Source organism: Egretta garzetta, unplaced genomic scaffold (assembly GCF_000687185.1).
Source record: "Egretta garzetta isolate BGI_Z169 unplaced genomic scaffold, ASM68718v1 scaffold298, whole genome shotgun sequence".
NCBI lineage: Eukaryota > Metazoa > Chordata > Aves > Pelecaniformes > Ardeidae > Egretta > Egretta garzetta.
The window spans coordinates 1,195,343-1,208,882 of record NW_009260478.1 but is presented as its reverse complement, the minus strand read 5'-3'; the positions used below and the strand labels follow the sequence as shown (position 1 = coordinate 1,208,882).

At 34.2% G+C, this 13,540-nt stretch overlaps 1 protein-coding gene across 1 annotated transcript in view; it reads left to right on the top strand.

The window, feature by feature from the left end:
- Nucleotides 1-620, top strand: part of SLITRK6 (SLIT and NTRK like family member 6) — a 2,476-nt gene extending 1,856 nt beyond the window's left edge. Inside the window, 1 exon segment of the mRNA XM_035899622.1 lies at nt 1-620. This exon segment is cut by the window's left edge and continues 26 nt beyond it. Coding sequence (XP_035755515.1) covers nt 1-620 — 620 coding nt within the window.
- The last annotated feature ends 12,920 nt before the right edge of the window (nt 621-13,540 follow it).

Below are 13,540 nucleotides of genomic sequence, written 5' to 3'. Positions count from 1 at the left end.
GACGGAGATGCAAAAAGAAACAAGCAGATGAACAAATGAGGGATAGTAGCCCAGTTCACCTTCAGTACAGCATGTATGGGCATAAGACAACACACCACACAATGGAGCGCCCAGCTGCAACTCTCTATGAGCAACGGATGGTTACTCCCATGGTTCAGGTCTATCGCAGCCCATCGTTCAGCCCCAAGCATACTGAGCAACTGGAGGAGGGAAGTGAGAAGGAAGCTAACGATTCCAAACATCTCCGCCGAAGTCTCCTGGAAAGAGAGAACAGTTCACCTCTTACAGGTTCAAATGTCAAATATAAGGCTACAGATCAATCTGCTGAATTTCTGTCTTTTCAGGATGCCAGCTGCTTGTATAGAAACATTCTTGAAAAAGAGAGAGAATTGCAGCAACTAGGGATCACGGAGTACCTAAGGAAAAACATTGTTCAGCTTCAGCCTGACATGGAAGTTCATTATCCTGGAACACATGAGGAGCTGAAGCTAATGGAGACACTCATGTACTCCAGGCCAAGAAAGGTTTTTCTAGAACAAACTAAAAATGAGTATTTTGAACTCAAAGCTAATTTACATGCTGAACCTGACTACCTGGAAGTCCTGGAGCAGCAAACATGAAGTGATAATACGTTGGGCTGGGGCTGAATTTCTGTAATTCTATTTTATGTTGGAACCATTGTCAATAAAAGTGCCTTAAGTCAACAGTCAGAACTTAAAGCACAGCAGTAATCCTAGCAAAAAAACCTCAGGGATCACTGTGGGAAGCCATGGGGTTATGTGCAGGCAATATGTCTCACCCCAAGTTAAATATGAACTTTGTGTGATTGAACTGTGGGAGGAAGATTGCTTATTGCAATATTCCTCAACATTTTAGACAGGTGTGTATGGCATCATCCATTCTGTACCCAACCTATGGAAAAATATTTGATACCTTTACTCTTTCTTTTTTCCCTTGGTTTAATTAGATTCCATTTAAAAAAAGAAAAGAAAAAAAAACAACAAACACCTCTGTGTGTAGTTATAAGGTTAGAGTGTATTAGTTAGGTTAGTACATGCACTGCATATATGAACATTGTCTACAACTACACCTAACATACTCTTATAATAAATATGAAAGGAGTTAAAATGTTGTCGTACTAAATGTCAGTTTAAAAAAAAAATCCACCAAAAAAACAAAAAGAAAAGATTTTTGTGTATGCACCCAGAGCCTGCAAATATTTAAGTATTTTATACGGAACTTCATCATGTTCATTCTGTACCAGTATGTGGAAGGAAAAATATGTAACTATGCTTACACAACATCTTCAACAAAGAAAAAGCCTTTTGCTACTTTCCCTATCTGATAGCTTTACCTAAGTTTGGACAATCTTTTCTTGAGCTGCTGCTATAAAATATTGTGCATCACTGGTGTTTCAACTCATAATCCTGAGCAATTTGAAAAGCTACTGAGAATCAAATGTAAATACGTTACTGTGTTTAATAATTTTCATTTATATATATAGATATATAAAAATAACTTCTGTTCTGGCTTTAAATATTCTTGGAAGAATGAGTTTGCTGTGGCTAGGAACTTCCAAGTGCAAATAGAGGTCCTTTCCCACCCTACCCAAAAGCAACTCCCAGACAGAATAACTGCAACAATACATACACATGAGAATGATTAATAATATTTAGGTGTTTTTACAAAACTACATTATCATTTCTGAAATTAGAAGAAAATAAATTGTTGTGGGAAAAATGGGTAAAAAAAAGTAGATCACTGCAGGTTTATTTTTGCAATTAATTCTAGCTAGGTTTATATTTACTATTTATTCTGTATAATTTTGTATTTTTTTTTCAACTCACAAGAAAAGAAAAAGCTTATTCCTGGCTGCCTTTCAAGTAAATCAAGGAACTGTTCTCTATCAATGAAAAAGAAATAAAGAGTTTTTTTAAATATCTTTTTCCTAAAGGTCACTTTTTTAAAAAAGGCAGCAACTTCTGCATGCACAAGTTTAGAACTGTCTGGGAATTAAACACAATGCTTCTCACTCTTGTCATGTGGACAGAAGCATCTTGTCCAGAGTGCAGTAAGGTCACTCAATTTCTGTGCATGACTGACATGGTGCCAAAACACAAATTTTGACCTGCATTTACAGTTCTCTAATCAAATCTTTTATGAACTGACTATGCATGAACTTTTTTTTCTAATTCCTACTTGTAGAGTGAAAAATCAGCTTAATTGCTACATCTACATGTGTATGCTAAACTTAGCATTGAAGTCTTGATAAATTCAAAGTATAAACATATGTTCTTTAGTTCAGCTTACTGTTGAAGTCTTACCTATTTGTATATACAAATGTGAGTCCTTCATAATTTTTGTACATAAGTTTCTGACAGAAAATTTTCATACACTACATATGAAAGTCAGATTCTCAGTTCTTTCAAATTTGCATAGAGATAATGACTTTGATGGTGCTATACTAATTTCTTTACTTTGAGGATCTGACCACATGTTGTCTCTTTTAAGAAATCAACTCCCTTATTAATATTTTTGAGGTGTCATCAATTTGCTATGGAAGTCATACTTGTTGGTTTCCAGAAATCAAAATGCCAATTAATAGATAATAAGAATTATTATTTCCTCTTTCTATGACTGAGAATAATTTAGTTCAGAAAACCTGTGTATTTAGGAGGATTAGGAGCTGTAAATCTGGTCACAACATATTTGTTTCATTGCTATCTTTATTCCAGACAAGTGAAGATAATGCTAAGTATTACTTCTGCAGGTAAGAGTGAGACAAAAGGGAAAATACAGCTACATTAACTTAAGTATCTAGTGGTTTTTTTAGCTGTCCTTGCCTATTCAAGATATGTGAATGGGCTTTTTAGATGTTCCATAGATCATATGCCCTGATCTGGAGGAGCAACAGGAACCTTGGTGGGATGGCTTAGAGCATCAAAATGACAAGAGATGTCTACATTTAAACAGTTTAGTTCCACACAGAAAAAAAAATCTAAGTAACATTTTTATTTGAAGTATTTAAGATTCAATGAAAAATTGAATTCATTCAACGTCAGACCAGCTAATATTGTTCTTTTCCAAATTCTCAGAGATCGCAAATTAGTGTAGAGAAAAAAAAAAAAGAACAAAAATGTACATTGTATTTGATAACAGAGTTTAGTATTTCAGAGTCTTTCATTTCAGAAGTTATTTCTATTAGTAAAAAATGAGTGTAAAAATAATACCACGCAATTGGCAAGATGCAGAGAAATGATGATTCAGACCCGCAGGCTTATATTTAAGAGGAACAGTTTTAGACTAAAGACAATTGCCACATGTACAGATGTCACTTTGCTTAGTGGCTAACAGTTATTTGGCAGAATGTTGAGGACAACTGTGGGGGAAAACCTTCTTCATTGCAGTCTCAAAGAATCAGAAAGAAGGGTGAGCTAAATGCATGTCAAAGCAACTCAGTTATACAGCTGTATCAGAGCATCACTCAGCAGAATTAAAGAAAGCTTTAGCTTTTATCTTTCCCTCAGCAGGGAGATTCACATCATTCATTATATAAGGGCAACTGTACTCTGTGGCAGTCTGTAACACTGCAAGTGGTTCTACAGTATCCAGGAATCACTACAATGTGGCATGTCATCCATTTTCCTATCACTTGTCCTGACTGGACTACCAGGTTGTGAAAGTTTGTATAATGAGGAGAAAGGGGTCTGCCTATAGCCTTACCTCTTAACATTCTCAGACAGTGATTTTCCAGATATGAGGAAACTTTATATTGCCATAACAAAAAGGGATAAGAATTTGTCCTTATATGATTATTCTTCAGCTGAAGAATATCAATATCTGCTGATAAAAATAAAATAATGATATAAGGAAGGTATCATGTACAAATAAAGAAGGATGTAATATCTGTTTCTAAAAGTTCCTTGGGAACATTTTCATTATAATTAGAAATGTGTCCTTAATGTTATTGGTGTTTGAGGAAAATTAGGAGGGGTATTCAGAAAATTATTTGTTAAAACCATATTGTCTTTTTTTTTTCTCAGTGACAGGCACAGTTAAGTGGTTTGATACATTTCACTTAGCTAGAATAATGGAGGTTGGAAGGCAAAGCATGTTTGGCAGTCTGCAACAAAGTGGATCCATTTTTCTCCTGTCAGCATGATAGTTTAATTTAGTGTGAGAACAGTACTTCGTTGAGCACACTGGTGTAAGTGGCAGCTATGTTATTGTTGTTAGGGTACCTCAAGGTAACCAACACTAACATTTTTCCCTTCACATTTGAGTGAAGAAAATATATTAAATAACACTATAGGCCTGTTCCCTAAATAAATGCATATTAAAGAAATTTATTGCACTTTTTTATTTTAAAATTTTTGTCTTTTCAAATTCATAAAAGTCAAATATATTACTCTTTCTTTCTGCTACAGGTATTTTTCACACTGATTTTTAGTACTGATATTTGAATACAGATACCTGTATTGATGTCTCTCTAAGCTTCTGAACAGAAAAAAGCCACCCCCCGACCACCAAAAACACCTTCCAAAAAAACCTGTAAATTTACACATAAATTATGTTATTTACCTATTCAGAAATGGTCCGATGTTTTCACACATTCTTCTCCATTAGAATGACAGATCAACCTTTCTGTATGCAAATTCCACACTGAAAATGAGTTCATACATCTTGTCAGTGATGTGTCAAAACTACCAGATCCAACTCCAACATTTTTTCACCTGCAGCCATTGTTTCTCTGAATGGAATCTGACGATCAGATTTTGGGCCCTCTTTGCATGACAAAGAAATCCCCAGTATAACCCCAAACAGATGATGTATACGATGTGCCACTTATTTACCTACATAGAGATTACTAATTTTATAGTATGTTAAACTGAAAAGATGTTTGACTGGGATGTCAAACCATCTTATAAAGATCTATTTGTTGTGCATTAATAAAAAAACATATTTACCACAAATAAATTATTTCACAAGATGAAATAATAGTGGCAAGGGAAAAATGGAGACTGAATCTCAGAGTCATCATCAGAAAGCATTCTGGATTATCATTCTGAGGATGCCGTTGTCTACAGCGATATACTTTATCAGCCACACCAACATAATCTACAAGTTTCATGTAGATGAGGATTCATCATGAAGTGAAAACCAATCAAGTATTTGTCTTAAGTCAAAAGATCAGCTGAGAAACTTTCTTAAGACTGGCACATTTCTCTTACATTGTACTTCCCAACACAGAATGCTTTCCTTTCCATTAATGTGTTTCCTTCTCAGCCATAGACAGCCCTCTGGCAGTACAATGTACAGTTGCAATGGAAATCTAGTGCTTGGAGAGATTTTGCAGTGTGTTCATTGCCTTGGGCAGTCAATTCCTTTGGCAGTTGATGTGTGGCACCCTGTTGGATTTGAGACAGGGAAGATGGATCTATTACTGATCTTGTCTTATAAGTCAAAAGACCTGTCCCTTTTTGATTTTCTGAAGTTTATGATATTCTTGATCTTGTTTGAGGAGCTGGTACCATATCCTTTTGTTCCTTGAAACAGAAGTGAACTCTAGCTGGAACCAATATGGGGTAGTTAAGAAAAGATATAGCATGGCGTTTTCTTTCCTGCACATTTCCTAACAGTCAGCTTTGGCTTTTTGACACAACAAACCAAATTCTTAAGAGCCACAGTCTAATGGAAAGCAGCTAACCTTGAGGAAGAAAGTAAAACGCCAGATGCTGTTTCAGCTCTATGAAAACAAGATGTGATGAACTTTTTTTTTTATTTATTCAGCTTCACCAAGATGGAGTGCAAGAACATGTGCACAGCACATTTCATAAAACATTTACCAAAGTTTTGTGTTTTAAGACATTAACTTCAAAATATTCACAGTATGTTCCTCCTATTACTACTGGAAGGACTACTTCTCCTCCTACTATTACTTTTAGTTCATGAAATGAAATGATGGAATACAGAAAAGAAGAAACAACTCAGTTACATATTTCAAGGAGAAATGTTATTTATTGTGACTTCAGCTGTTTGCCTTTGTATATCAATTCATCCATACTACATTTTGAGATAAATTGTTTTACAAGTTAAGAACTTTTTTAATTCTTCCAGTTGTAATTAATTACCAAATAAACTACAGAAAGTAGATATTTAACTGTCCAAACAGAAAGAAGTCTGAAACCTTTTATATATGCAGAAATTCTATAGAATGTTGGCATAAACTTTGTACTTTAAAATAAACTATAAAATTAGTTTTATTAGCTTATAAAAGTTAGAATTATTTTTAGTTTTAAATTAAGAGACACCTCAACTTTTTTGCATTTTTTAAAATTCAAAGCCAACTTAACACTTACATAATGACACATATTTGGGTTAAATACATATTAAATGGTTCTATACTAAGGCATATTAAAAAAAAAAATACTGTCTGTGCAAAAAAATGTACAGTTCCTGGTCAAGGACACCAAACAAGAAGATGAATTCTTTTGTATCATCTTTGTTTTATGCACTTTTGGGGAGTATAATATTATGGATTCTCATCCATGTGGTGCAGTATGTTCACACGGTTCATATAAGATGTAATTACCTAGGAAGTTCAGACTTAAAACAATTAAATGCATGACATTCTTAACAGAAGGGATTGACCTAACTAGTATTCTATGCAATCATGTTCTTTTGTAAATGGAAGGTTGTTGCAACTGCACTTTTAAAAAAGATTCTGTGTGTCAAATATCTTTTGAATATATCTGCTAGATCAGACCCCGAAGATCCTCTCAAATCTTTATAAAACTTGATAAGATGCAAGATTCCAGCCTGCCAGTTCTGGGCTAGTTTATGGACATCCAGACACCCTGGATCTTTGTGTATTTGGAGAACAGTGAAAAAACTCTAAGGTCATGTGTTATAAAGGAAGAGGTTTTGAGCAAAAGTTAAAGGTTTAGATGATTGCTCTTTTCATCTGGCCCGAGGTGTTCAATATTCTGCGGCATTGTATCATATGATTTAAGGATGACTGTAAAACATTAACAAATCCAAAATGTAGTCTTTAGATGCCACTGTTCAAAAAAGGTAAATTATTCCATGAGATATCATGAAATGAAGATTAAGGTATTGAGGTTTTAGCTGCCTAATGTGTTATGTAAGTGTCTTTAAGTAATATATCACTTCAGCAGAGATGGAGGGAGGTGGTGTTGCTGTCCACTGACCACTCATGCATTCGGATTTCCTGAAGGGAAATGCTATGCTGAAGATAGCTATCTTCATGCTGCCACACATGATATTATAAAGGCTGAATCATGTTCTATAGATTCTAAAGTAGTTGTTTATTTTAGGCTGAAATCTATCACTGCTCGAAGCACTGAAGTGTCATCTGAAGTCAACTAGACTTCTTGCAGGCTCAGATTCCATGATTATTTTTATTCACAAAAATGACCACAGGATAAACAGAAAGTTTATTATTTTCCTATATAAAAGCAATCTTGTAAAGAAAATTATGCATTCTGAATTTTTTATTCATGTTCTGATGCAAGGGCCATTAAAGCTAAGGAAAGATGCCGTTTGGTTCTGGAGTTATGCATATCATCTTAGAAGTCTATAGTTTTGTCTGCACAGATGTATATGTAAAAAAAAAATTGTGCAAAAATTCAGGTCTGCACCAAGTCTTTTATCAGCCAGCATGAACTGGAAATAGACAAGACCAGTGACTGTTCTTAACTATAAGTCCCAACCACGTGTTAATCTCACAAAAATTATTCTGAAGATTCCCATGACAACGACTCCTGAAAAAGTGAAAGGTATGTATCTGGTTTTTCCCCTTGTTTTTTTTTTCTAACAGCTAAGTCTGTAAAATAGATCACAACATAGGTTATAAAGATCAATATTAATAGTAAACACCTAAAAGATATTTGGATGCTAAGAAAATCTTCAGTAGAAGGTGTAGTGCAGAACTGAAATACGTTACCCATATAATCCATGGAACCTTAGTCCCCAGGAGATTTTCAAGGCTTTGCTGTACAAAGTCACAGCGGGTCTAGAGAAAACAATAGTCCTGCTCAAAATGGGAGGCTGGACTAGACAGCCTCCAGACGTCCCTTCCACGATAAATATGATTCTGCAGACAATTTCTGAGTGCAAAGTAGAAGACTCTTTCTCTTCTGTATGTAAGCTTCCTGAATATGAAGTTAAGGAAAAAGGTAATACTCACCAAACGCTGCCATGCAATAAAAGCTTTTCAACTAATTTCTGTAAGATAAAGACAAGCAGTAATATCAATGCTGCATCAAATTAAACAGTACTTCTCTGATGTTGGTCAGAATGCATGTGAACTGTGGTTACCTAATTTTATTGTTAAAAGTATTTTTTTTACATTACAGGTGACTTCAAATTTCTAAATAAAATTCTGAAACTATCTGAAACATTTGAAGAGTGATCCATTTCTGTACTAGTTGAATTAATGAACCTTGCTTTCTTGACATACTGGTGTAGTAATTCTTCACACATTTCAAAGGTAATGATAATCTTATTTTTTTTAGTGTTTCCAGGCTTTAACAGTACTTACTTTCTATATTTTATTTGTCAGAATGCCAAATTATTTTGCAGTATATGATTAATGTACATTTTAAATTTCAAATGTTTTTTTACATAGAATTCTAAGAATTCTACTTTTTAGCAGCAGTTGGAGCAAGGTATTCCTCTAAATGTAACTGATTTAGTCAAATCAGGTTATATTTTATAAAAAATAGATTTTTATTGTTAAAAATCATATGACAATTTGCTTAGCTCTGCAGTCGGGGATTTAGGGGGGCTGGGGTTTTTTTTAATTTGTTTATGGTGTTTCTGGCAAGAGTAACCTCATGGGGAACTTTTGATACTCCTAAAAAAAATATCCCTGGTATAGTTAAGTAGCATTTAGAATCAGTATACCAAACAAATTATCCTAAAAATATTTTTTCAGTTTGGTTGCTCTGCTCCCTTGGTGGTATTGGTTGTACATTTAGCTTTTATTATTTCCTCAGCTTAATTTGCCACTTAGCTAGGATCAAATTTGCAACAATCAATGGAGTTTTTTAAAAATATGAAATTTCTAGGCTTTGATGATTGGAGTAAGCATACTTCTTTCCAATAAACACATCATCACAGTTGTGTTTATTGATAATTTAATACACATTGATTATCATCACATCAGTTAATTGCCTTGGTTATTACCATCTACTTTTGGGTCGTGAACCACTGCAGGTAATACTGTAAGTGTTACTTTCTTTTCCCCATCAAATATCTAAGAATGAAAACTCTTTAAGAATGATGAGTATTAGAAAACATATTAATTCCTTTACATGTGCTGCAAGTATTCAGTGGGACTACTTAAAAGGACTTCTTTATCCACATATATTTTCTTAAATGGAAATCTCTTTGGTTTTAGTCAGATTTTGGATTACCTCAGAAAATAGATCATGCCTCTTCAACTTTCAAATCTTATGTTTTGTTAGGGTGTGTTGTTAAGAAAAAGAAGATATGGTCAATATTAATGCTGAGCAGTGGAAAGAATATCAGACTGCTTCCTATTGCTCTTTTTTACTTTTTTCTTTTTTTCACTTTTTTTCTTTTCTTTTTTTTAATATATGTATAAATTTGTGGTCCAAATAAATTTATGTTGTGGGGTTTAAGGTGGCATCTTTCTAGGTGTTTGTTGCTCACTGGTCAATGGCTCAGTCTGTATCCTGCGCTTTTAAAACAGAACAGATGTCTAAGGTACTAATAGACTTGTTAGTGATAATTCATTACTTGGGTTCTTTTCTCTTTTGGGGTACAAATATCAAAATACAAAGAAGTAAAGTAATAATTATATGGGTGTGGGGTGGGAGAGAAAAGGAATTACAGCTCAATCTGGCTGGGAATTTTCCATGAGAGTACAGCTTGCTGGAAAAAATGTGTTTTCAAAACCCTCAGCATTTCACACAGGAAGACTTTTTTGCCAAAAATAACACTTAATTTTTTCAGTTAAATACAGTTGTCAATAATGAAATATTTCAGTTTGTCAGACTGTTCTGTTTTGACATTACCCACTTCTAATCTTTCATAAAACTATGGAAATTGTAAGAGATGAGTCTATGATTATGTATTTGGTTTTTCTTTTGTTTTGTTTTTTTTTTTTCTGTTGAAAGGTTTATTAATTGAGCAACACCCTCCATTACGTCTTTCCAATTTTCCTTCTACCTTGATTTCTTCCTTCTATCTTTTCTTCTACCAGGACCTGGAAGTCCTGGCCACACAAAAATAGTAGGAATGTGGGAAATACAGACTGCAAGATGGGAGAGTATTATGGCAATTTTGATACAACTTTCAGTGGCTATAACAGCGAAAATTTGATCAGGCAAAATTAAATTTAATGCCTCACTTTAGGAATTTTATACTTTTTTTTTTTTTAAGTTGAACATATTTATGAACAACTTTTCATAAATATTTTGCTATTTTACTTTCTGGTTTGGTACAAGCTTAAACAAAGTTGAAGTTCAAAATTTTCTATTTGACCAAATGTTTGTGAAACTCAATAAAAGATTGTCCATTCTCATGAAACTAATATAAGAATACAAGTTTCTATGTTTGGGCAAGTTTCTATGTTTGGGAGCCAAACTCTTAAAATGCACACTTGATTAAGATCACCCATACCAACTGACTGCCAGACATGTGAGCCTCTGCACTGGCTGCTCTTGGATTAGTAGCAGGAGATTATCCCAACCTTCTAAAGGATATCATGAAGGAAATGACTTGCAACATGAACTTAATGTTCACATGACAGATGAAAGAGTTAGGCCACTGATTCCCACAGCCTGGAACAGATTGTAGTGGTGGGTCAAAATCTTTCACTACAATTCCCTTCTAACTACTTTAGAGAAAATTTCATGGGCATATGAGAGATGGTAGCTATTGACAAGTGTCTATTTCTTTTTTTTTTTTTTTTTTTAATTAGGAAAATATAAAGTCAACCTATGTGTAAGAACTTGTCCTTTTTCTTCAGTTTTTGTTGGTTTTGGATTTGTTTGTTTTTTTTTCTTTTCTCTTTTTTAAAGTATCTAAGTCATAAAAACTACATAATTTTCCTTGATATGAAGGAATTAGAAGTATCATGACAATTCAGTTATTTATGTGTAGTTTATTATTGGTCTTTTGTACAAAAGGCAGTGATTTTAGTTCTTTTCTGTTCAATTTGCATAATACACCACAAAAATTTCATTACTGTAGAAACACCATGTCACCAGTATAGTATTGGTAGTACAATTATCAAGGGATATAAAATTCTGTAGAAATGGGTGTTCAGGAGGTCATTTCAAAGATCTGAGAGGAAATTATTTAGTAACCTGAAGAAACACTTGCTATTTTAGTACTTGTAGCTTGTAGAGGATACTAGTACTTTATATATCACTTAGAAAAGAGAATGGAGAATAACAGATTAAAAACATTGGATTAAGCATAGTAACATTTGGATCGTGTATTTTTTTAAGATCAACTGCTGTGGAGCATAGAGGAAGCTGTTCCTTGTATTAATGTTATATAATTGTTTCTTCATTTCCATTTGAATATCACCCTCTCACCAAGTCTTCAGCGTTACCTGTGAGACATTTACTAAAGAGAATTCTGTTTCCTGTTGCCACCAACAAAACAGAAGAAAAATCTGAAAAAGCTGCTCTGCTAGCATCTATCTGCTGTGGATGTATGTGTGTTTCTCTGCCTATTTACCTACCATTTTTTCTTAAGCTGTGGGTGTAGTGCTGGATCAGTTTTTCTACTCCAGCAGCCTATGACATGTTTGTCAATCATTCCTAATAAACATGAGTTAGAATACACAAGTTGTCTGGCCCATCAACAGGTTAAACTTCAAATTCAGGAAGTTTGATAAGAAATTTCATCTTTGGTAACAGGTTTGGATTGTTTGTATAAAAGAAGCATGTGTGACAGTTACCAAATATTTTCTTCACAGTTGATAGCATATGTTAGGTGTATAAGCAAAAATAAAATCCTCACACTACCTAAAATTATTACAGGGTCTGTTGGACCCTCCCAAGATCTGGAGATCTATGACCCCTCCAACTACTGATCCTAGGACCCCCGCTTGCTTTGATAATAAAACCGTGTTCTTAGTGAGGATTTTCTGTATTAGATAATTTAGAGCTTTGGACAGTTAAAACATTAATTGGAATAAAAATAAATTCTCAGCTCCATGCTTATGATGTGTTCCCTTTTGCTTATAACAAAATTTGATTAGACATTGACAAAACATTTTCTGGTGAAGTAGACAGTCAAGTAGGCATCAATAGCATTAAGTAATACATATAACACAGAAAAAAAAAGTAAGACTTAAACACCTGTCATGGTTTAGCCACAGCTGGCAACTAAGCTCACCTCACAGCCGTTCACTCACCCTCCCCCCGACAGTGGGATGGGGGAGAGAAATGGAAGAGCAAAAGTAAGAAAACTCATGGGCTCAGATAAGAAGTTTAATAATAGAAATAATAATAATAGTAGTAAGAATAATAATAATAAGTAATTTTAAAGGAAAACAATGAGAGATAGAAACGAAACCCAGGAAAAACAAGTGATGCAACTGCTCACCACCTGCCGACCAACACCCTGCCAGCCCCTGAGCAGCAATCAGGGTGACTCAGCAATTCAGCAACCCTGAAATGAAAGCATGAGTCCTATATTTTCCTTCACCTCTGTATAGTGATTGTGTCCACACAAATGTGGGAGAGAGAATTAAAAAAAAAAAAAAAAGTCTTTGGTGTTTGTTCTTCTTGACTTGTGGAGCTGAATAGGAAAAACAAAGGGGCAATAAAATTACGTTGGGTTCTTTATTTTCTAAAGCCCTTTGATAACTTAAATGACCCGAGCTGTAAAAGCGCTGCTCATTCCTTTTTTCTAAATGTCTCCAGAGAGAATTTCTTCCAGTTTATAGCAAACAGGGGAAAATTTTTTTTCTTATTGGGGGATCTGAAAGGCAAATAACATTTTCTCTGGTTTATGGAAAAGATCCTATTATAAGTTTTGAATTCAGAGTTCTAATAAGAATTTAACACTCTCCCAGAGCTGTGTCAGCTGTGCAGTATTAATGAACAAACTGTAGGTTCATGGTCTTCAATAAACATAAGGTCATTATATTACATGAAGGTACAATTGAAGACTGAAAATTAAAATAAATAGCTTAACTCTAGGATGTGATTTCTTATTTACTTCAGTCAAATTTCAGTAATTCCTAAACTTCACTCTTCCATTGCTTAAAATCTGTATGTTTGCATTTGCATGAGGTTCATGCTCCCTGATAGATTCTTCAGCAATGAATCACAGGACTTTTTCATTTAAGTTACAGGAAAGCTTAAGGTAGGACAAAGCAGCCATACATTGTTGAACCATTTCTTTGAGTATGATCATATTTACTCTGTAATAGCAATAAAGAACAAGTTCTTGCTGTTTATTTACTTATTTGAAAGAAAACCAACCGGATATTTGGAGGAAAAAAAAGAGAGGTGGGCCTGTGTGAACC